The 22,965-nt window shown below is 35.5% G+C and overlaps 1 protein-coding gene across 50 annotated transcripts in view; it reads right to left on the bottom strand.

Annotated features, from left to right (window-relative positions):
• The window catches only part of rap1gapa (RAP1 GTPase activating protein a), a 179,958-nt gene that overhangs the window by 19,541 nt on the left and 137,452 nt on the right, over positions 1-22,965 (bottom strand). For 33 of the 50 annotated variants that reach the window (XM_087304897.2, XM_087304899.2, XM_087304911.2 and 30 more), the window contains 7 exon segments: positions 20,235-20,335; positions 18,309-18,438; positions 14,438-14,593; positions 14,282-14,353; positions 13,784-13,870; positions 11,546-11,689; positions 6,231-6,374 (listed from right to left, as the gene is read on the bottom strand). In XM_087304897.2, coding sequence (XP_087161023.1) covers positions 6,231-6,374; positions 11,546-11,689; positions 13,784-13,870; positions 14,282-14,353; positions 14,438-14,593; positions 18,309-18,438; positions 20,235-20,335 — 834 coding nt within the window. 50 annotated transcript variants of the gene reach the window in all.

Below are 22,965 nucleotides of genomic sequence, written 5' to 3'. Positions count from 1 at the left end.
TATCAGGCTACCTTAAATCGAACGCTCCAAGGAAAATAGACCCATGCATTTAATTAATGCTCCACTTTAATTCTTATATCACAAGCCTCTGTCAACATTTTTAATAAAGCCATTAAAAATTATGTTTTGAGTTTCTGATTTTACCTTAAAGTTTGTATGCTTTTATTTCCTCTCTCAGGAATCACTTGTGCAAAACACTCGCAGCGGTTAGAAAACCATTTATAAGATACCCCTCTCAATGTTCACATTGATCGGCCTCTAATGCAGCCATAATTTAAAAATATATGAAATTATATATTTTAAACGTTTAACTGATACCATTACTCGGTTAAAAACACACCCTTTCAGTTAACGTTTGCTTGGTTATTTTGAGCATCCCTAGTCCATTTAATTATACATCAGTGATACACTATTACTTATATTTGTACAGTATGTTGATGCACTTCAGTTTTATAGTTATTTTTTAAAGGTGACTTTAATAATACACAAACTTTAATAAAAATAAAATCTACAGTAAAGTAAAGATGTACTAATATCAAATAGAAATGGAAATTTGAAATAAAAAAATAGATATTTAAAATGTTTTTAAAAAGAGTCCATTTTAATTTAGCTTTTTATTATCAACTGATTGTTTTGCAGTTTGTGTTAAAAAAATAAATGTTTTATTTATTTGCTTATCTTAGATATGTTTGTGTTGCATTGCCATTTGACACCTTATATAATGTGTCCTGAAGTGAAACCAGTTAAGATCCACCATCTAACATGGAATATCTCCTATTTTGCCTCCCAAATGACACTGACACCACCAAGCGATGAATAATCTGCACACTTTCTAAGTCCCGGTAGCAGAAATAACATTGTGGTCTTTATTCTCCACTGAATAACCTGTGTGAAGGTCAGAATGTCCATTTGACTGACATGGCATATGATAAAGTGCTATAAATAACAGAAACATTAACTGTGACAGAGACACGGCTCAGTAAGTCTGTTGCTGTGGGGAAAGTGGGAGTTCACCAGGCTCACATGAGTTCTGGCATGATTTAGCATGGCTGTGAATGTGTGATGGTCCCCAGGGCAAGAGCTGCATGACCTGAGGATGCAGTATTTATACATACAAGTATATATCGTGTTCATCACTAATATCGGCACCTTTGGTCAATATAAGTTAACAAGTCTGTGGAGATAATGTCTTCATTGTTTACTCATTTGGTCTTTTGTTTAAAATATTAACTTTATTAAAAACTTTATTTCTTAGTGATGGGTTGCAGCTGGAAGTGCATTCATTCATTCATTCATTCATTTTCTTGTCAGCTTATTCCTTAGCCCTTTATTAATCTGGAGTGGCCACAGCGGAATGAACTGCCAACTTATCCAGCACGTTTTTATGCAGCGGATGCCCTTCCAGCCACAACCCATCTCTGGGAAACATCCACAAACACTCACACATTCACATATACTACGGACAATTTAGTCAACACAATTCACCTGTACTGCATGTCTTTGGACTGTGGGGGAAACCGGAGCACCCGGAGGAAACCCACGCAAACTTAGGGAACATGCAAACTCCACACAGAAATGCCAACTGAGCCGAGGATAGAACCAGCGACCCAGCGACCTTCTTGCTGTGAGGCAACAGCACTACCTACTGCGCCACAGCTTCGCCCGCTGGAAGTGCATCCCCTGCGTAAAACATTTGCTCGATAAATTGGCGGTTCATTCCTCTGTGGGGACTCCAGAGTGATAAGGGGACTAAGCCGAAAAGAAAATGAATGAATGAATCTGTTATAAACAACATAGGCTATATTTAGTCAAACTGGCACAATGAAGGATTTGTCCTTAACAGCAAAAAAGTTTAAAATACACAAAAACGTTTTTATTAAAGTATGAATTGTTTAAAGGGCACCTACTGTATGATGAAAATCATCTTTTGTAAGCTGTTTGGACAAAACTGTGTGTAGGTATAGTATGTTTACAGTCATATAGGGGTGATATAAAGACAATAAGTCTCTTAAAATAGGATACAAATCCCTCCCATATTGAGGCCCACCGCAACGTGAGATAGGAGTGCAATTTTCCCCGCCTAAAGAATTGATTGACAGACGCATATTAACATGTCTCCATAGTAACACATATAATCAAATCAACAAAACAGAACGAGCGCAAAGCAACTGGGATTAAAAGATCTGTTTAGCTCTCTGTGATCATCAATCATCATCAAATGTGATCAAGAATGAGTTTTAAAAGTTCAAAACGTTTCCAAAACAGTGCATGTTTGTAATGAATTACAGTTATTTTACCATCTTTATCACCACAGCTGCATGTCAGTAAAATTATAAAAGAAGATGCTTCAATAAATTAGGCTTACTTTGTACATTAACATAGCAGATATCCATACAGCAGTGTAATGTATATTAACGTGTATCCTGTCACATTTGCCGTGCAAAAACAGAGCAAAGTTAAACGCTTGTGCTTTGTGTGAGTGCATATCTGTTGGGTGTGTGTGAACTTTGTAACAACATTGTGTGTGATCAAATAATCATTGGGAAATTTCTTACTGTAAGATTTCTCACAAACGTTACGTGAGATCTGCTTCCTTCATGTCTGTCACTGTGCTGTTTATCTGAAGCAGCAGAGGTGGAGGTTGAGGCACAGTCTGTCAGGAACATGGGAGCGGTGGGCGGGGAGAACCAAAATTAAAGGCACAGGCAACAAAAACAGCTACAGAGTGTTTAGAGAAGAAACTTCTAATGTTCTGAAGGGTATAATTAATAATCTGAGGGGTGTTTTGAGGTGAAACTTAACAGACACATTCTGGAGACACAAAAGACTTGTCTTAAATCTTGAAAAAGAGATAAAAGAGGTGCCCTTTAAGACAACTGAAACATATTTTATGTACAAAAAAGCTGGGTTGTAATTGTAAATTTAAAATTTATTTTAAAAAAATTACCCCCACATTGGGTTTGTCCACGTTTGACCCAACGCTGGATTTTATTTTTAATTAAATTTAAATGACACTTTTTAACCCAATAGTTAGGTTTGCCCATCCATATTTGATCAAACAATGGGTTACAACTATGTTTAGGCCTATTTATATTATTTATTATACATATGAAATTTTATTCTTGTGGAATTTTAATTTAATTTTCATTTTAAATGATTTTTTTTAGTTAATTGTTAATTATTGGTTGACAAGCATTAGCTGTCAATAACCAAAATTAACAACCCTGACTGTTCGAGGGACTTTTTGGCCATAAAATAAATAATAATAATAATAATAATAATAATAATAATTATTATTATTATTTTTATTATTATTATAAAATGTATATTTTGTGTACAGTAAAAATATATATGCTATAAGAAAAAGTTCAATGGGTTAAGCAATGAAGACATTTTTCTGCAGTCTCTTTTACTCATATTTTCTAAGAGTGCTAATATTAGTGGCGGACACTGTACTTACCCACAGTGCACTTGCATTAAACTATTAGCACAGCAAAATCCATTCAACACACGGCACACACAAATACAGTATATAGAGATACATAAAACTCTCCCAGCCGTCCTGATTTGCGACTGATCCTGTGGGGATGTTGTAAGGTTAAAACATTCACAACAGCCTTCATCCTAACAGCTCTGGCAGGTTGCCTTCAGATTATATTCATTCCTCAGAGACACTGGAAGGAAAATAAGAACACAGCACCTCATACTGTATGACCTCTTGTAGACTCTCTGACAGTATTTCATTCCTCACAAGCAACATGCAACAAAGTCAAGACTGTTTGATATCATGCACCCCTCAGAAGACCTCTTCACAATTGCACACACATCTCCTGTGATGATGGAGGGGTGTAATAAATAACAGTCTCATCAAGGGAAAGTTCACATTTATATGACATGCTACTGGGTCAATGACATACAGTATTTATATAGAAAATGAGTTCACAATATGTAGGAAATTCAAATGTCAAGTCATGCCAAGTTAAATAGATATATATGTCAAGAGAAATCATTATTTTGTTGTGTTTATGAAGGATTTGAAAAACATTTGACATTAATTACAATTGTTTGCCTTTCTGCTAGACTGTTCTAGACAGTATTGAATTCAGCAGGTGACTAGCAATATTTGAATTGTATTCAATTTGAGTACAAAACAAAAACCTTTTTCTAGAAAGTTACTGTTTTTTGCACTCAAATTTAATAAATTAATAATAATATAATATAGTGTTTAATTAATAACATATAATTATTTCGTTTTACACATTGCACATTATTTAGCTCAACATCATCTGTTTTATAATAATAATAAGGTGATACTTTAGAATAAAGGTCCATTAGTTAACGGTATTATCTAAATATGAATAATCTTGTAAAGCATTTATTAATCATAGTTCAACATTTACTAATGCATTATTAAAGGCACCCTGAAGAACTGTTTTTTGAAATTTTAACAGATTTGTGTGTGTTAAGCATCAGTTAAAACAACGTTAGCACATGTCAGCTTTAATTGTGGGGAAAACTGGATAATTTAGAGCTTTTGTCAGCTGATTTCATCTTCCAGGTTTAAAATAATTTTTGGGGTGGGATCAAAATCGGTGACGTAACGTGAATCTGCTAGTTGATTTATGACACATCTGTGTTTTCTTTTCCTATGAGAAGACCCTTCTTAATTATTCAAGAAAGCATGTGCTTTCCGAAAGCAAGGCAGACCTCCCAAGCTGTGAGACCCAATAACTGGGTGAGACTGCATCCGTGCACGCCACAGTTCCAATGTTTGTTTCCATGATTCACAGAGTTTGTTGTATGTTTTTCCCTGCAATACTGTCAAGGACAATACGGCAAAGCTGGTTTGCAGCAATTATTTTTGACAAGAAAGCTGTACAAGAATGGCGGACTTTGTCTTTTATCAAATGAGTTTGTTACCATTCAGACACATTGCCTATTTCTGTTCGCCATGTGTTTAGACAGGTCACAATAGACAGGTCAAGAGACCTGCTGCAATGCTATTCACTGCATCTGCATTCAGAACCGGGGATTGAGGAGGAGAGAAGTCCTTCTCATTTATAGTGTATATATAAACACGATTATATTTATAATGATATAACAAATTGTTTTAATGTGTATATGAAATTTGGAATAACAAATGTAACGGCATTAAATTACTGACTGTTTATTTCTTTGCATTTTAACTTCGTAAACTATAAAATCATGTGTTTCCCCACACTTTGTGAGCTAACTGACATCAGTTGTTCACTCCCCTTTTTCCCCCTGCTCTGCTGGCCACGGCCACTCCTCCCTTTGCTCACAGAGCTCCATGCCCATCTCCGAGTATTTTTGAAGAAATTCTGAGGTAGACTTGAACTGAAAAAGGGGGGCTTTATGGCCCTTTAAAACATCCAAAGTTGTGCTTGTTAAAAGTAGTTCATGCACAGTGAGTTAACAAAAGTAAGACAAGGTTTACAAAGTTCAATAAATACTGTAATAAATTTATTACTAATTGTTTGTTGATGTTAATAAATGCATTAACTAACATTAACCAAGGGCTGCATGGTGGCGCAGTGAGTAGCACGATCGCCTCACATCAAGAAGGTCGCTGGTTTGAGCCTCAGATAAGTTGGCATTTCATTCCGCTGTGGCGTCCCCTGATTAATAAAGGGACTAAAGCGAAAAGAAAATGAATGAATGAATGAATGAACTAATGGACCAATTTTTTAAAGTGTTACCAATAATATTAATACTACTACTTATAATAATAATAATAATAATAATAATAATAATAATAACAAGAAGAAGAAGAAGAAGAAGATGATGATGATGATGATGATGATAATATAAATAATAGTAACAGAAGTGTAATGTCATTGACCCTTTTAACCCAGGCTGTTGCTCAAGCGCATTCAAGTGACTCTTTCACGAAACATTCCAGTTTCCAGTGAGCGAATACAGACTGAGCTGCAGAAAAGAAAGGCAGAAAGCATGATGGGAATGAGGGGGAAAATGTTAAGGGACCTGAACATGACAGAAATTATTAATTGGTTGATTAATCCTTAATTTTTCTGTTTTTGTTGTGTTTATTTATTCTGTCTGCTCTGCGAATCTGTGCTTTCAGTGTAGTCAGGAGTTAGTGAAATACGTGTAACCAGGACCGGGTTTGATCCCAAAGTGGAGGGTAGTGAGGGGACTAGCATAGTTTGGCTCATTGGGAAGCCAATATGGGGGGGGGGGTTACTTACTATCCCAGGGGGTTTGGGGGTCTCTGGTGAGTGGAGGTTGTTGTTGTTGTGGGCGAAACTGCCGCTGTGACTATTGGAGACTGTGTACTTCCTGATATTGAGGCCCATGGTGTCCAGAGACTGGCTCCTGCTGCGGATCACCCGCTACAGCACAGGGAGAGATGAGGAGGAGATACAGTGAGCGGCGCCGGGTCAGTGGAGCGGGATAATCCAGAGTGTCTCAGGCTGCTTTAACCATCCTGAGCGAACCACTGGCGAGGTTTTGTCCATAAAAAAATAAATAAAGCATGTGACCAGAGGGAGGACAGGCGATATGAAGTTAGCAGGAAGTCTATAGCTGTGTCCCAAACCGAGCTCTATTTACTAAATACTGCATTTTATCAAGTGTTTGCCATTTTGTAGTGCTTTAAAGCAGTGTTTCTTAACCACGTTCCAGGAGGATCACCAGCTCTGGACATTTTTTCATGTCTCCTTAAAGGTGCTGTATGTAAGTTTTTGACTCTTCTAAAGCATAAAAATACCATAATATGTTTGCAGATGTTTAAAAAACATGTCAAGTGAACATTCTTGCTTATCTGAAAAGCAATGCTACAATCAGATATTCTGCTTTGAAAATGTGCGTTACGTGCCGGAACGAATGTCTTTGTTTTGGTCATTTAACCTGCCCATTGCCAGTTCAGCACCCTGCGTTCCCTTCATGGGAGACCACATATTTCATTCATTCAGTCACAAAAGCTCTCAAAGCATGCGTCCATGACTGAAATGCAACCTTCCGTGGACAGTAGCAGACTCCGAAACAAGACACAGATTCAGAGATCTACATGAGATTATTAATTAGCAAATAATATAAATATTACAAACATAAGCATTAGGTGAGCAGGTTACATTGTAACTCCGTGTCCTAACAACACGCTACATGAGGAGATTTGCAGTGATAAATTTTATTGTCAAAATCTGAGGTAAACCATGTGCTGCTGCTTTCAGTATACGGCAATACATGTCTTGTAAAATGTCATTCAAAATCACATTATTAGCATTTAACACTAAATAAAGCCCATGAGGTGTACCTGAGGTGATCTTTGTAAGTTTTCTGTTGTTTAGCTGCAAGAAATAGAAGTTGTTTCTAAAATATACATTTTAGGTGTTGGTTAGAACAAAAACTTTTTTTTAATATGGAAAATATTCCTTCTGTTGCGTGCCGCTGCTTTCATTTATAACACAATGATAGTCAGGCTTCTGTTGATGCCGTCAATCTGGCAACCTGCGCTTGTGTGTGTTTTGAACCAGGTGCGCAATACCTAGTTAAATCATTGGGTCCAATTTTACATACTGCACCTTTAACAAAACACACCTAATTCAGATCATCAGTTCATTAGCAGAGACTGAAAGACCTGTAATTGGTGTGAAAGGCAAAAGAGACATCCAAAACATGCAGTGCTGGTGGTCCTCAATGAACGTGGTTGAAATTTAATTTAGCATCACTGAAGTGTTATTTTCCAAAATCAAACGTAAATCAAACATCTTTCTAACCATCCATCCATCCATCCATCCATCCATCCATCCATCCATCCATCCATCCATCCATCCATCCATCCATCCATCCATCCATCCATCCATCCATCCATCCATCCATCCATCCATCCATCCATCCATCCATCCATCCATCCATCCATCTATCTATCTATCTATCTATCTATCTATCTATCTATCTATCTATCTATCTATCTATCTATCTATCTATCTATCTATCTATCTATCTATCTATCTTCCTGTTCCATACTGTGTACATATTAATATTAAAATTATAAGCCATGTTCAGTGAAAGTTTAGTTGTTTTTAATTTTAATTTAAATAAATTTTATTTTTTAATTATAAGGCGATAACAAAGTAAGGACATTTTTAGAGGATTTCCTATAAAATATTTTATATGGAGAAAGATTTTTTTTTCTCTTTTCACACAGAGAAATGTCCTTATGTTGTTAAACAGCACTTAAAAAAGTGGGTTATAAAGAGGGTTACACAGGAGGGTTTATATTTTAATAATAATAATAATAATAATAATAATAATAATAATAATAATAAAAATACTAATATGAACAAAAACATTCAAACAAATCCATTTGAAATAGAGTGTTTATTTTAAACTACAGCTAAAAAAAGAAATAATAAAAATGACTAGCCTGTGTTTTTGCTCTCTTTGTTATCAATTAATACAACAAATGTGATAAATGAACAGTGACATTCAATTCATAAAGCCAAAAAGGATAATTTTTTATAATTCACAGGATGGCAGGTGTATTGTTCAAGGTGAAATTGAATTGTGTCAGACTGCTCTCTGCCTTACACTACTTACAAATTCACTCATACATTTTCCTTCCCTCTCCTAATGTAGTCCATTCAACTGAAATACACTATACATACTGTAGTTATTAGTGAATGAGTGAAAAATTGAGCGGTTTCAGACACAGCTATTGAAAGATTGGCTGAGTGCTATTAAAGCTAGCCACCATTAGAGGGCAGAACTGCCTGAGAGTGTTAATGGATATTGATTAAACATCACCCACTAAAGTGCTGAACAATTTCAAGGGAAAACTCCCAGAATGTCAGTCACATCCACAGATGAGCCAGAGAGTGTCCTCCATGCTAATGAGCTTGGCAATAGACAGATGCTGAAGAAATCTGTGTCAGTTAGTGATTGGGGAAGTTGCGGAAACAAACATAATAAGTGAAAAGGAGAGATAATGAAAATGATTTATGAGAAGGCTGATCAATTTTTATGTCTGGATGACCACAATCAATGCGTGAACACACTGAACACATTCAGTTATGAGAAAGGCTGCCAAACACATACAAACAGCTTGTCTATGATGAATTACATGCCGGAAAATACATTTCAGATTTTTTTGGCATACAAACAGACAGCTGTATGTTTGTGATTAAATATAGCTGTGTGTGTGTGTGTGTGTGTGTGTGTGTGTGTGTGTGTGTGTGTGTGTGTGTGTGTGTGTGTGTGTGTGTGTGTGTGTGCAGCTGTGTTGGTTTAATTTTATTGTACATAAATATTTCCCTGTAAAATACAAAATTATGTTTAAGTACATAACAGTGTATTTTAGTAAAATTTTTATTACATTGTTTTTGTATTTTTATAACATCAGAGCAGTGTTTTTTAATTCAAATAAATGAATAAATAAATAAATATTGTATAATATTGTTGGGCCTTTTGATCTTTCTTTCATTCATTCATTCTTTTTTTTTTTTGCTTAGTCCCTTTATTAATCTGGGGTAGCCACAGTGTGATGAACCGACAACTTATCCAGCATATATTTTACGCAGCGGATGCCCTTTTCAGCTGCAACCCATCACTGGGAAACATCCATACACAGACTTTGGACAAATTTGTAGCTTACCCAATTCACCTATACCGTATGTCTTTGGACAGTGGGGGAAACCGAAGCACCTGGAGGAGACCCACGCCAACACGGTGAGAACATGCAAACTCCACACAGAAATGCTAACTGACTCAGCCGAGGCTTGAACCAGCAACCTTCTTGCTGTGAGGCGACAACACTACCCACTGTGCCACAGTGTTGCCCTTTTGATCTTTCATTAAAAAATATTCTAACCTTTCATAGAAATGAAACCAAATGAAATTAAGGGGAAATCACATTATAGAATGAATGAATGAATAAATGTTGTTATAAAATATACAGCTGAAGTCAGAATTATTAGCCCCCCTGTTTACTTTTTCCCCAATTTCTGTTTAACAGAAAGAAGATTTCTTCAAGCGTTTCTAAACATAATAGTTTAAATTTTCATTTCTAATAACTGATTTATTTTATCTTTGCCATGATGATAATACATAATATTAGACTATATATATTTTCAAGACATTTCTATACAGCTTAAAGTAACATTTACAGGCTTAACTAGGTTAATTAGGTTAACTAGGCAGGTTAGGGAAATTAGGCAAGTTATTGTATAACGATGGTTTGTTCTGTAGACTATCGAGAATGAAATATAGCTTAAAAGGGCTAATAATTTTGACCTTAATATGGTTTTAAATAAATTAAAAACTGCTTTTATTCCAGCTGAATTAAAACAAATATGACTTTCTTCAGAGTAAAAAAAAATATTATCAGACATACTCCAGAAAATTGATGAACAGAAAATTGAAATGAACAGAAAATTCATTGCTCTGTTAAACATCATTTGGGAAATAAAATAAAAATCAAAGGGGGGCTAATAATTCTGACTTCAACTCTATATTGGCCACAAATGTTTACACCCTTTTATCCAATAACTCTGGCAACCTTTTTTGCCAAGATAACAGTTCTAAGTTTTCGCCTATAATATCTGAAAAAAATGTGTTTAATTGCTTTAAATATGAAAGATCAAAAGTGTGAACAGTAAAGATGAAATTTTAGTCATCCTTTGAATTAATTAATTTATTAAATTTTTTACTAAAGGTGCAAATATTTCTGAAATATAGTTGAAGTGTTTTAATTTGGCTGAAATAAAAACAGTTTTTTTATTTAACATACATTTCTGTATTTAATTAAATTATTTATAATTTTTTGTATTATTAGACATATGAGATTTTTTTCAGATTTTCTAGAGAAAAAAAAGACCTGTTATTCAACAATTTGCCTTGTTAAAAACAATGTTTAGAATATATATATATATATATATATATATATATATATATATATATATATATATATATATACATATGTTCAATAAATCTGTTTTGTTTAAATGCACCAAAATACATTGCCCATATTCACTGAGAAATGGATACAAATATTCATTTTCAAAAAGGGGTGTACTCAATTATGCTTAGCCCTGTATATCGAATACAACACTGCAACACACTCATTAGTGCTGCATATCTCAAGGAAATATTTCTGTACAATATGTCAACTATGATTAATCATGTAGTACTCATTAATTTTAGGAAGCAAAATACTTTTGGAATTCTCAAGAGTGCATCTATGCTTGACAATGTGCTAATAAGACTAATTAGCGCTAATTACGGTAATAAGTAATTTAATTTAGGTAACATGGTTGGCAGCTGGAGTCATAAAGACGCCACCATCTAAAACCCAAGAGAGAAAAACAAGCTACGTTCATAAATCACAACAGCAGCGAAATCAAAAAAGACATGATTAAAAGATTCACGAGTGCCAGCGTTTCAGCAACAGAACCAGAATGCACCACCACATCCACCATTCACACACAGAAGCCAGAGTAATGCATCCCAAACATCCCTGTCCTGTCTTCACAGAGGCTCAGAGCCCTGTGTCCATATGGTTTACCTTAAAGGACTCAAAGAAGCCTCCTCCTCCTCCTCCTCCTCCATTTTCCAGTTTGTCCTCTTCTCCTCCCAGTCCCATCATGGCCTGACTGTTGATGTGCAGCTCCTCATACAGCGTCTCCAGCAAGGCAGACCGGGTGCGCTCCTGACAACAAATGCATAAATAAACTATAGGTGTTTGATTATTATAAAACAAATCAGATATGATGTTTTATAAAGTAATGGCTAGATTTATATGATATTGTCTGTAAATGTATTCATTTTGCAGATGCTTTAATTACAAATGGGGATAAAATACGCACATCAAATCACAAGAGATCGGCAATATGCAATGTAAATGCCATTAGTATAAATTGTTTTTGCAGTTTTTAATAGAAGGAAAATGTCTGGCACATATAGAGACAAAAGAGTGTTCCTACAGGTCCAGCTCACTCACCTGTGTGAAGCACATTCAGTATTGTACAATGTTTTGCTAGGAACATGGAGTGTTTATAAGAAAGTGTCTGGTGCATATGGAGAGGCTAGATCATGGAGGCCAAGGGGCCATCTTTAACCACGTAAAACACTAAGAGCTTCAATTAAAATCAACATCAAATTTTTTATTTAATTTTTTTTTTGTTTGATACTAACGCTGAATCTGAAATCACATACTTCCATACTATACAGTTGGCTAAAACATTATGCAAGCCGAGTAGTATGTCCAAATTCATAGAACTCAAAAAACAGTATGTGAGAAGTACCCGGATGACCTACTCGGATGGATGCTATGTTTTCCCATGATGGACTGTGAGATGATTCATAAATGGGAGTAAAGCAAGGCAACTAAACTAGGTAGGTCATGTGATGATGACAAAATGGAGGATGTAGTACATCCGAGTTCCATTCATACTAGCTGTGTCTTATTTCAGAGGCTGCATCCTCCGAGGGATGCATTCAAAGTGTGCATTGCATCGCGACAAAGGGTGTTTTATTTAAAAAAAAATTGAAGGCTCCTTCAAACGCAGCCTCCAAATGTGTCCTTCATTTCCCAAGTAATGAAGCACATAACCGGTAGATTCTTCGCAGCCTCGAACATCCCAGGATTCATTGCGTGCTGATAAAGGCAGGACATTTTTAAAAGAAAACTCCAGATTAAATGTATGAATTAAGTTTATTTTACTTGGATATAACAAAAAAAAAAAAAAAAAAAAAAAAAAAAAAAGAGTATGACATGTCTGACTTTGGATCAAAGGAAATATATTTTCAGCTTTTCTAAACCTTGTTTTTCCTTCAGATCGCTTAAAATAAGTTTTAAAACCACTTTGAAAAAAAGTCATGACAAATTTTATTAGTGATTATTAACAGCAGCTGTTACGGTTGCCAGGTGACGAGATCTGTCGGCTACATCGTCTCATTTCAAAGCGCTCGACTCAGCCTGTGTGGACTTCGAAGGACTCACCTTTAAAGTCTGCATCCTTCGAAGGATGCAGCCTCTGAAATAAGACACAGCTACTGTTGACATTCTTACTGTATAGAATGGATACTTTTCTAACAGCCGAGTAGTACGTTTAAATTCAAATACAGTACCTATTGAGTAGTAGGCGATTTCAGATACAGCCTAAGTCTGGCATGTCCTTGGTTCGATTTAAAAAAATAAAACTGAACATAATAAAAAAATAAATAAATGGGAAAGGTCGATTAACACCATTTTTAATCTCTGAGTAGACATATTGAGCATATAAACATACTGTAGGCAAGAATTCTGTTTTAATATTCAACAATTAATTAGGACTGTATATGCTCAACATATCTGCTAAGGTTAATACTATAATGTAATATTATATGTATAATGAATTATATTTTAATATTTAATAACGGATTAGGCCTATAATACAGCACATAATGATGCATTACGTTTTCTTTATACTGTTTGGTGCATTTTACTAAGGGTCTATACAAAGTTCTAACTAATTATGCAATTATTAAAGAATGTAAGTAAGGGGTTCACTGTGCAGGTTAATAATTGATTGATGTGACACAGACAGTCACAGAAACAGCATATTATAAATAGAAATATATCAAATGGTGCAGGATAATTCAGCAACTGAAGTAAATCTATACATTCCAAATGATTCATTAATAATAATAATAAAAAAGTCCAGGATATGGCAAAAATTTGTAAGTGCCATGTGGTGTATCTGCTATTCTGCTATGATAGTATCGTTTATATGAGCACTTTTTTAAAATATTAGTCACTCACCTCTAATTTGGCAAATTTTTCAGCTTTGTAACACGCATATTCAGCATTGATCAGCTTAGAAAGCAAGAATTCATGGAACTCTGGACCCTAGAAGGGGTAGAAAGAAGAGAGAGAGGACAAATGAGAGAAGAGTTAGATAGAGATGAACATTTTTGAGTGCTTTCAGTATATGCATTTAAAAGTTTTTTAAAAATCTTATTTTTATTCAGCAGGGATGCATTACACAGATCAAAAGTAACCCTCAAGACATTTTTTCACATTTCAAATCAAATCAATAATTTCTTACTACATGATATATGTACTATAAATTGCACAAATTATTAAGCAGCACAAATGTTAAAAATAAAAGTAAATAATTCAGGAGCATCAAGTCAGTGTTCTGACTACAGGAGTAACAGTGCTGAAAATTCAGCTTTACCGTGCGAGAAATAAATAACATTTCAAAAAATTTAAAAACAGAAAACAATTGTTGAAAATTGCAATAACAGTTTGACTCACTTTCTTAAAAACAGCTGGATTGGGAAGAGGTGGTCCAAAGAAGGGAACGTCATCTCTCGCTGTTACTGAAACCTACAGATTGACAAATAGGTGTCTCATTTACTGACTCACAGAGAAGTGTCACAGAACAGAAGCAGTAATGCTGTAATGATCAACCTTGTAGAGGACATCATCAGAGCAGGCATTCTCCACCTGCACCACCACATACGCATGCAAGAAGTTGGAGGCAATCATGTCTGGCACAAATGGAGTGTTTTCCTCTTGAAACACGATGGCCACAATGTCATTTCCTATATGCCTCTTCCTCTGCAGCTGTAAAAACAGAACACAAGAGTTTACTTTCACAAACCTACCATTTAAATCATCCTAAATTTACATGTTTACATTTTTTATTTACATATCCAGGAGTGAGATTTCAAAGTAAAAGCTGTTTTACCTAGTACTATTTACAATATTACAGTAGGGCATTTTTGATTTATTGCAAAATTAGTATTTGCTTCATGGGAGAACACATTTTGATATGGGACTGATTTAAAACGAACAAGTTTTTGCATACCAGATACTTTATAACCCTCAAGTTAACATGCATGCAAACATGAGAGAAAGATAGAGGAGAGTGCTGTAGCAAATGTGGGGAAGACTTAGCCAATCATTCTTAAATATTTTGGAGTTGCAAAGTCATTCAGTCACACTGGGAGGATGTAATGCAAGCAATAAGAAACATGTTTGGTGATGGAATAGACTTTTCTTTTACAACATTTTACCTGGGAAATATTGCAGTCAACTTAATGGTAAATGACAAGTATTTATTAAAAATACTTCTAGCAACTTTTAAGAAAACTGTAACTCGAAAGTGGCTACAACTCAAACTCTCTATAAAATTACAATGGTTGGATATTATTGTTCAAAATATGGAGAGGTTGAGTTTTTCTTTAAAACTACAAACAGACAAATACCTGCAATATTGAAAGAAATGGATTGTACTTATGCCCTTATACAGTATAAACTGATCTTTCAACTGTTCAGTTAAGTTCTAAAGTGTAATATTCTACAATTAATATTAGCTAATGGGACCTCATTGTAAAGTATACATCTTTTAAACATAGACCTTGGATAGTTACTAACAATAACTATACTGTTAATACCTATACTGTGGTGTTAGTAACTGTCATATGGAGTGGGTTTTCGCTGCGATCGGACACTATACCAAAGTTGGTGACCTTGGGGTATTACAGACTGTACCACAAAGCTCAGGACCGGGGGAGGGGAGGGTGGAGGGTGTTTCCGAGAGAAATAACAAAACGGGAGGGTGGCGGGAGATGGGTCTGAAAGACTCCCGGGAAAAAACAGGAGTGTTTTTCAGGTTTGAATTAGACCTCAATTTTAAGTGCAACTAATATTTTTACTGTCACTTTTGAATGTGTATTTTATATTAACCTGAATGTATATCAATGTCATAAGCATTTGTTAAAAGTCTTTAATAAAAAACTCCAGATAAACCCCTTAAAATATATATATTATTTCAAACAATTTTTAAAATAATTACTTCATTTATATATAAAAAATATAAAATATTTTATTATACACTACCCATTTTATAAAACCAATAACATAAATAAATATGTATGAACAATTTGAATACCTGCTCTATTTACTGCAATCAACATCATTTATACTTGAATAATCCAGCTTCATCTTAAAAGGAAATGTAGCTATTTTACAGCTAACCCATGTAAACTATAATGATTTTTAAAAGGAGCCCAAAACCCACTCTTAACTTTACCTTCATTGCTGGACAAGTAAATTGTACATAAAATGTATGAATGAAATCATACAAATTAATAACAATTATCCACTAAATCGAAAAGTTATAAATTATTCTGAGATTGCATTAAATTAATCATACATTTCATAGTAATGAAACAAACCAATACAAGCTTTGGAAACCCCAGTTGCCATTAAACACTCTTCAGCGTGACATCTGATGAAAAATTGCATCAATTTTTGAGGTCAAAATCGTGTGTCAGTTCTGTCATGTGCTGAAGCTGTTTTTCACAACATGCCTGAACAGATGGCTGGCAAGGACAAACAGAGGTTGCAGCCACTCATAAACATGGACATCAGCTCACATACTCGATCTGCTGTCAGCCTCCGATCACTGGCCAGTGAATGTGTGCACATATGACACAGAGAGAGAGTGTTCTAAATGTGGATGATTCCCTGAGGAGTGAGCTCTAAAAACACTGTTTCTCTGAGGGTGCAACGCTGCCAGTGAAGGTGCAGAATAAAGGTCACTTTGTGAGTCAACAATCATCTGCCAGCACATCAACAGTGAGTGGCTGAAGGAAACAGCATCTGCCCTGGTACAAAGGGAATTGATCTCCCTCCTGTCAATCCACAAGATTTATACAGTGGTGGGTTGCACTTTATTTTATGGTCTAATTCTTGTATTAAAGCACCATTAACTAAGATATTTAGCTCAATAAACATTAATTAGATGCTTATTAATAGTAGGTAGAAGTTGGGTTTAGGTATTGGGTAGTATTAGGGATGAAGAATAACATTCTATTTTATAAGTACAAATAGGCACCCAACATCCTAATAATAAATAGGTAATAAGCCAGTAGTTAATGGTGGGAATTAGTGCTTATATATATATATATATATATATATATATATATATATATATATATATATATATATATATATATACATATATAATAATCAGTGCCTGCTATTTCATCTTTCCCCAGACATGCTTAATAATTTTCATATCTGGTGACTGGGCTGGCCAATTCTGGAGCACCTAAACCTTCTTTGTTTTCCGGAACTTTGATGTGGAGGCTAAAGTATTAGAAGGAGCACTATCCTGCTGAAGAATTTGCCCCCTCCTGTGGTTTGTAATGCAATGAGCGGCACAAATGTTTTGATGGCTATGGCTGTTGATGTTGCCATTCATTCTGCAGATCTCTAGCATGCCCCTATACTGAACGAAACCCCAAACCATGGTTTTTTATTCACCAAAATTGACTGATTTCTTTGGTAATCTTTGGTCCATGGGGGTTCCAATACGTCTTCTGCTGTATTTGTGATGACCGGGATGCAGTTCAGCAGATGATTCATCAGAAAAATCTACCTTCTGCCACTTTACCAAATGATCAAGTATAAGTCAAGACTACGACAAGACAGTCAGGTAGTGTAGTGTAGTGTGTGTTTGTGAGAGTGTGTATAGTGTAATAAAAACGGTGTTAGTTTTTGTTTTTAAACATAGTAACCCTAACTAATATGTAATTTGTTGTTGAGTGAGTCTAACTAAAATACATGTTTATAAACATCTTATTTTGAATTACTACAGTTAAAAATGAAAATCAAAACCAAAATCATAATAAAACTAAAATAATTTTCTAAGATTTTAAAAAATGTTTGACCATCGCTGGCATGTATAACAATCCAGAAATGACATACAGTAGTCTGTTTTATTCTGTCAGTAGCAAAAAATACTATTAAAATGTGAGTATTCATCTTTGATAGTTGACAGAGTAGCTCTGGAAAAACTGATACAACTACTTGGTTGTTACTCACCGTTAAGTCTGTTTTACTTCATTAACAAGAATAAGACAAGATATTCTACGTATTCCTGGCAGAGAATTTGGAATTGTAAAATGTGTAATCTGTACTGACAATCCCCAATCAAAGACTGTGTGTTACTGTGAATTTGAAAGCATTTAAAAGTGACTCCATTCTAATGCGCGCAAATAATTTACAGGACAATATCCAAAAAAATAATTCCTTTTAGCTAGCTAACCAGCATTTGATGAATCATGTTGTGCTGCTATAACACTGATCAATAGTTTTCAAATCCACTGACCTCTGATCTACAAAGATGGATTATCACAGACAGCTGATTATATATATATATATTTCTTTCAGACTAAAGCTTATTACAGTTGTATTGACTGAAGGGACCAGTAAAATGGAAAGGACACGTGCTGTGAGTGATCCTCTCCCTGCCTGTGGTCATTTGTACCTGCTGTGTATCACCCTCTGTGTAAGGCAGCTTAGTCGACACGTGGAACATGATCTCTTTGTTGTGGAAATTATGGTAGACAGACTCAGAGCCGGTCTGTCCATGTGTTACATCCAACCCTCCACGAAACCTGTAGCAAAAGAGCATATTCAAAGGATTTACAGACAAATTTTATAAAATTTATGAGCAGCAGCTTCAAAGTCATAATCAAGATTAATTGAGATTTGTCGTAAGTCTTTAAGATATGGAAACATAAGAATATTTCGAGAAAATCTAACTAACAATTTGTATGTACACTATAAAACCCAAAAAGTTCCGGTAACTCAAACCATTTGAGGAAAATGATTGCAACAAACCATTTAAGTTCAAAAACTAATCCTAATGAGTACTGTGAACTTAATCCATTTGAGTAAACAGAGCAATCTGAGTGCAGTAAAACCCAATAAATGAAGAAAACCAACTGAGTACTGTAAAACTCCAATAATTGAAGGCAACTCAAACCGATTGAGGAAACCCATTGCTACAAACCATTTGAGTTAAAAAAAAATTTTTTACTCCATTTAGGTTGAAGTGATGAAGCATTAAATTAACTCATTACCTTTAACACTGAGTTCAAAACTCTTTTCAAATGAGTAGAATTAACTTTCAGTAAATTTTGAGTTCATTCATTCATTTTCCTGTCAGCTTAGTCCCTTTATTAATCCGGGGTCGCCACAGTGGAATGAACCGCCAACTTATTCAGCAAATTTTTTCGAAATGCCCTTCCAGCTGCAACCCATCTCTGGGAATCATCCACACACACATTCACACACACACTCATACACTACGGACAATTTAGCCTACCCAATTCACCTGTACCACATGTCTTTGGACTGTGGGGGAAACCGGAGCACCCGGAGAAAACCCACTCGAAGGCAGAGAAAACATGCAAACTCCACACAGAAACACCAACTGAGCCGAGGTTCAAACCAGCGACCCAGCGACCATCTTGCTGTGAGGCGACAGCACTACCTACTGCGCCACTGCCTCGCCTAAATTTTGAGTTAACTACTATTATTTAATTTGATAAATGTGACTGTTGGGTTTTACAGTGTATACACCTTCAAAGGTAAAACATTAAATAAAAAATGCTGGTTTAAAATGTCTATTAGTCCATTTGACAGATTATTTATAATATATTGTTACATTTAAACTTTTAAACATTAATTATGCAATATGGCTATTTATTTAAAATTACATTATTTATATTTATATTTATTATAAGTGCTAAAAAAATCTACCTTTTAATGAATGTCTTCTTGTTTTACAGTGTTATTTTAGTATCATGTATGTTCTATTTGTATGCACTATTTATTTTTATTACATTCACATATTACAGCTTTTATTTTTACTCTGTAAATTAAATTTACAGAGTATATACACTAATATATTTAAGTAATTTTCATTAATATTTCATTTATTTCTGATTTAAGTACTTTGAACAAAGCAACTTTTCAGCATTTTTGTTTTGCACGTCTTTATATTTGATTTCAAATTCAATTAACAAATGCAAAATTAAATTGAAAGGATCCTTCAAAAGTAATCACGTTTGAACAAGCACTAAATTAAATAAATGACAGGCATTAAATGTTGATGAAACAGAGTTAGAAGTGACTAATTTTTAAGCATAAACAAATACAGTTAACACTTTGCAAATTGGGAACATGTTTTATGTCATTTGAAGGTTCAAACAATGCAGCATGCAAATGCAAATAAACAACACTCTGAGTGAGTGCAATTCATTGTCTAAGTGAAATATCTCTTCAGATACGCACTTACAAAAACTGCAGCATCAAAAACATCTATTTTAATTCATACAGGCTGTTTAACATTTCGTCTAGTGCTGTACAGAGAGAAAGTAAGAGAGGCTCTGTTTATAAGTGTTACCCTTTGAAGTCATGAAGCTCGATTTTCTGTCCCAGAAACTCTAAAAACTCCACAAAAGCAGGACCCTCCTCGTTATTCCCAAACAGCTCCTCCTCTGAGGTCTACACACATAAACACACATAAAATGTTGATAAGTTTCAAGCTAACATTTTGCATTCAAGTGCCCTTGGTTGTAAACATTGAAACCCACCAGGTACAACAGGCGCCCTGTCAAGGCCTACATAACAAAGAAGATTTGTGCATTATCATTAATTTAATTACTGAATAAAATAACAGAGTAGTTCAGACTTTTCAAATTTCCCAAATTATAAAAACATATAAAGACACCCAAGCATTCAACAAACCTAACACATACACACGCATACAAAACAAGAGCATCTTAATGAGAACAAAAGCAAATTCTAAAATTAGCAAACCTAAATGGCTCATCATGAGTCAATTAGGTTTATGCAAATGCTAATTGTTCCTCTGAATAAACATAGTCTACCATTTAGAGTAAAGTAGGACACGCGGAAGTTTTGAGGGCTGATCCATAAGATGTATTTTAAATGCGTCCCATCAAGGGCTTTGGCGTTCTTGCTGCCCACACTAGAAAGGTTGAGTGTGTAAACACCGCTCTGTGAGATGAAGAGGTTGCTCTGCTCTCATGCTAATACGCTAAGGGTGTTGCTGGCAAGCCTCTTCAAAAAAAAAAAAAACTCTCTGGTCCCTCTCACTCCGTTTAGCTCCTCGCTGTGGCCTTTAAGGCCAAGTGGCTGTTTTAATGTAATCAAAGCTCTCTTTTGGGAACAATAGCCTCATGATTTTAATACAAAATGTAGATCAAATGAAGACAATGATTTGATTGTTGTCTAAGCAGAGGATCCATTGTACGTTCAAGAGGAGGATGGTCTACTTATTAGCTGCTAGAAACTAAAGACAGATTTTTAAAAGTGTTTTTCTGAAAAAAAAAAATGAATTAAGTTGCATTTCCACCAAAGTGTTTAAGCAAGAAGAAGGTGAAAAGATGGGGATTATTAGGAGACTATTTTGGATTTGAACTTCAAAACGTCCTGGTTACATCTGTAACCCAAGTTCCCCAAAGGAGGGAACGGAGACATGTGTCTCCCATTTTTCTCTAAGACACACATGGAAGTTCCTGATATGAAGAGCAGCCAGAATTTCATTCTTATTCGGGCTCCGTTTGCAGTGATACTTTTTCGTTTTAAACGCACACATTTTGCTACAGTTGCGGCCTCCATCCTTAGCCTGGAGTTTTCCAGGCCCGAAAACAGAAAGTTTTAAAAACGCTGAAAAGGCCTTATTTGTTTTAATATGCTGCTGCTCCATTTAAGTGTGGATGAGGGAAAACGAAGACATCTGAAAACAGAGGTGTAGTTGCAGACATTCGACTACCTGACTACCTGGGGCTTTTTCTCAATATTAAGTGCACTAAGTTCAGTCTTGCATACTTTCGATCAGACTTCGCAAGTTTGATATGGAAAAAAAAAAACTCCAGAGAACACATCGGGTAAATCTTTAAAGGGAACTGTGTACTTTATAACGTCATTCACACCCCCCTGGCTAAGTTGTTTTATTATCTTAACAATAAAATAAAAGCATGATATAAGGAAATGCCTATTTTCATTTTGATATTAACAACTTAGTAAACACCAAAAAAGTTGAGGCGTCGTTTAGCTACATATTTTTATGACCATCATCTTGACTGTATGCATATTTATAACAAATCGAAGCCTGTAACATAACTGCCTCTGTTCATTTCCACTGCAAAACAAGTAACTTACCCTATTTCTTTTGCTGAATATCAGTTTTTATAGTAAATAAAGGGCATTATAAAATATAACATACGATAAGTTTATACAATATAAGAAACAAAAGACATACAATTAGTCAAATATGCAGAATCAGTGTTCGTGGTTATATAAATTAATATATTAACTTATCTTTGGGCTCAGCCAAAACACGTTACCTGAGAAAAAGTAATAGATTTAAATGACCAAAAAGTCATTAGATAGAGAAGATGAGTTACAGTCAACCCAAGCTCATTCTGAAAACGTAGTCCCGCGGATGTTTCTGGAGGCAGCGGAATACGTCTCGGGAGGTACGTATGGCTGCATTAATTTTTTCAAGCAAACGCTACAGGGCGGTGTGACGCTGTTCCCTTTTGCACTTGCCGGCCGGCCGGCCGGCCGCTTACCTCCTTGTGGAGGGCTTTCCCGCTGCAACCCGTTTATCCACTCAGCTCACCGTGTACGTCGGCAGGCTTGAGATGCAGAGAGGAGTTGACCACAGCGATCGGTTTCGAGTCCGGGGAAGAGCGGTTCCAGCAATCAGGTAAGACAAAAACAGAATCCCAAAAATTAAGTGAACTAGTTTCGTAACAGGGTGAGAACACTGTGAAATCCGAAAACGCGGTAAAAAAAAAAAATCAGGGCTTTTCTTTTTTGGACGGCTTTTGTAAACTGTTGCTCGGGTTTAGGGAAGCGAGCGGGTCAGTCGGTAAAATTGGTTGGGTTTAGGGAAGGAGGAGGGTGGGTCAGCCGATTGGCCAGTCGCGCAGTCAATCCTCCGGTCAGTCGGACAGCGGCCTCTGGTGGGTTCACGCGAGAACAGCGCGGGCGTGAAAATTAGCAAAAACAAAAACTGCAGCCTTACGTACCCGCCGGGACGTATTCCGCGGTCTCCAGAAACGTCCGCGGGACTACATTTTCACAATGAGCCTGGGTTGGTT

This window comes from Danio rerio, chromosome 23 (assembly GCF_052040795.2).
Source record: "Danio rerio strain M-AB ecotype USA chromosome 23, GRCz13ab, whole genome shotgun sequence".
Taxonomy (NCBI): Eukaryota; Metazoa; Chordata; class Actinopteri; order Cypriniformes; family Danionidae; genus Danio; species Danio rerio.
Note: the sequence above shows the minus strand (reverse complement) of the source record. Positions and strands in the feature narration are given on the sequence as shown.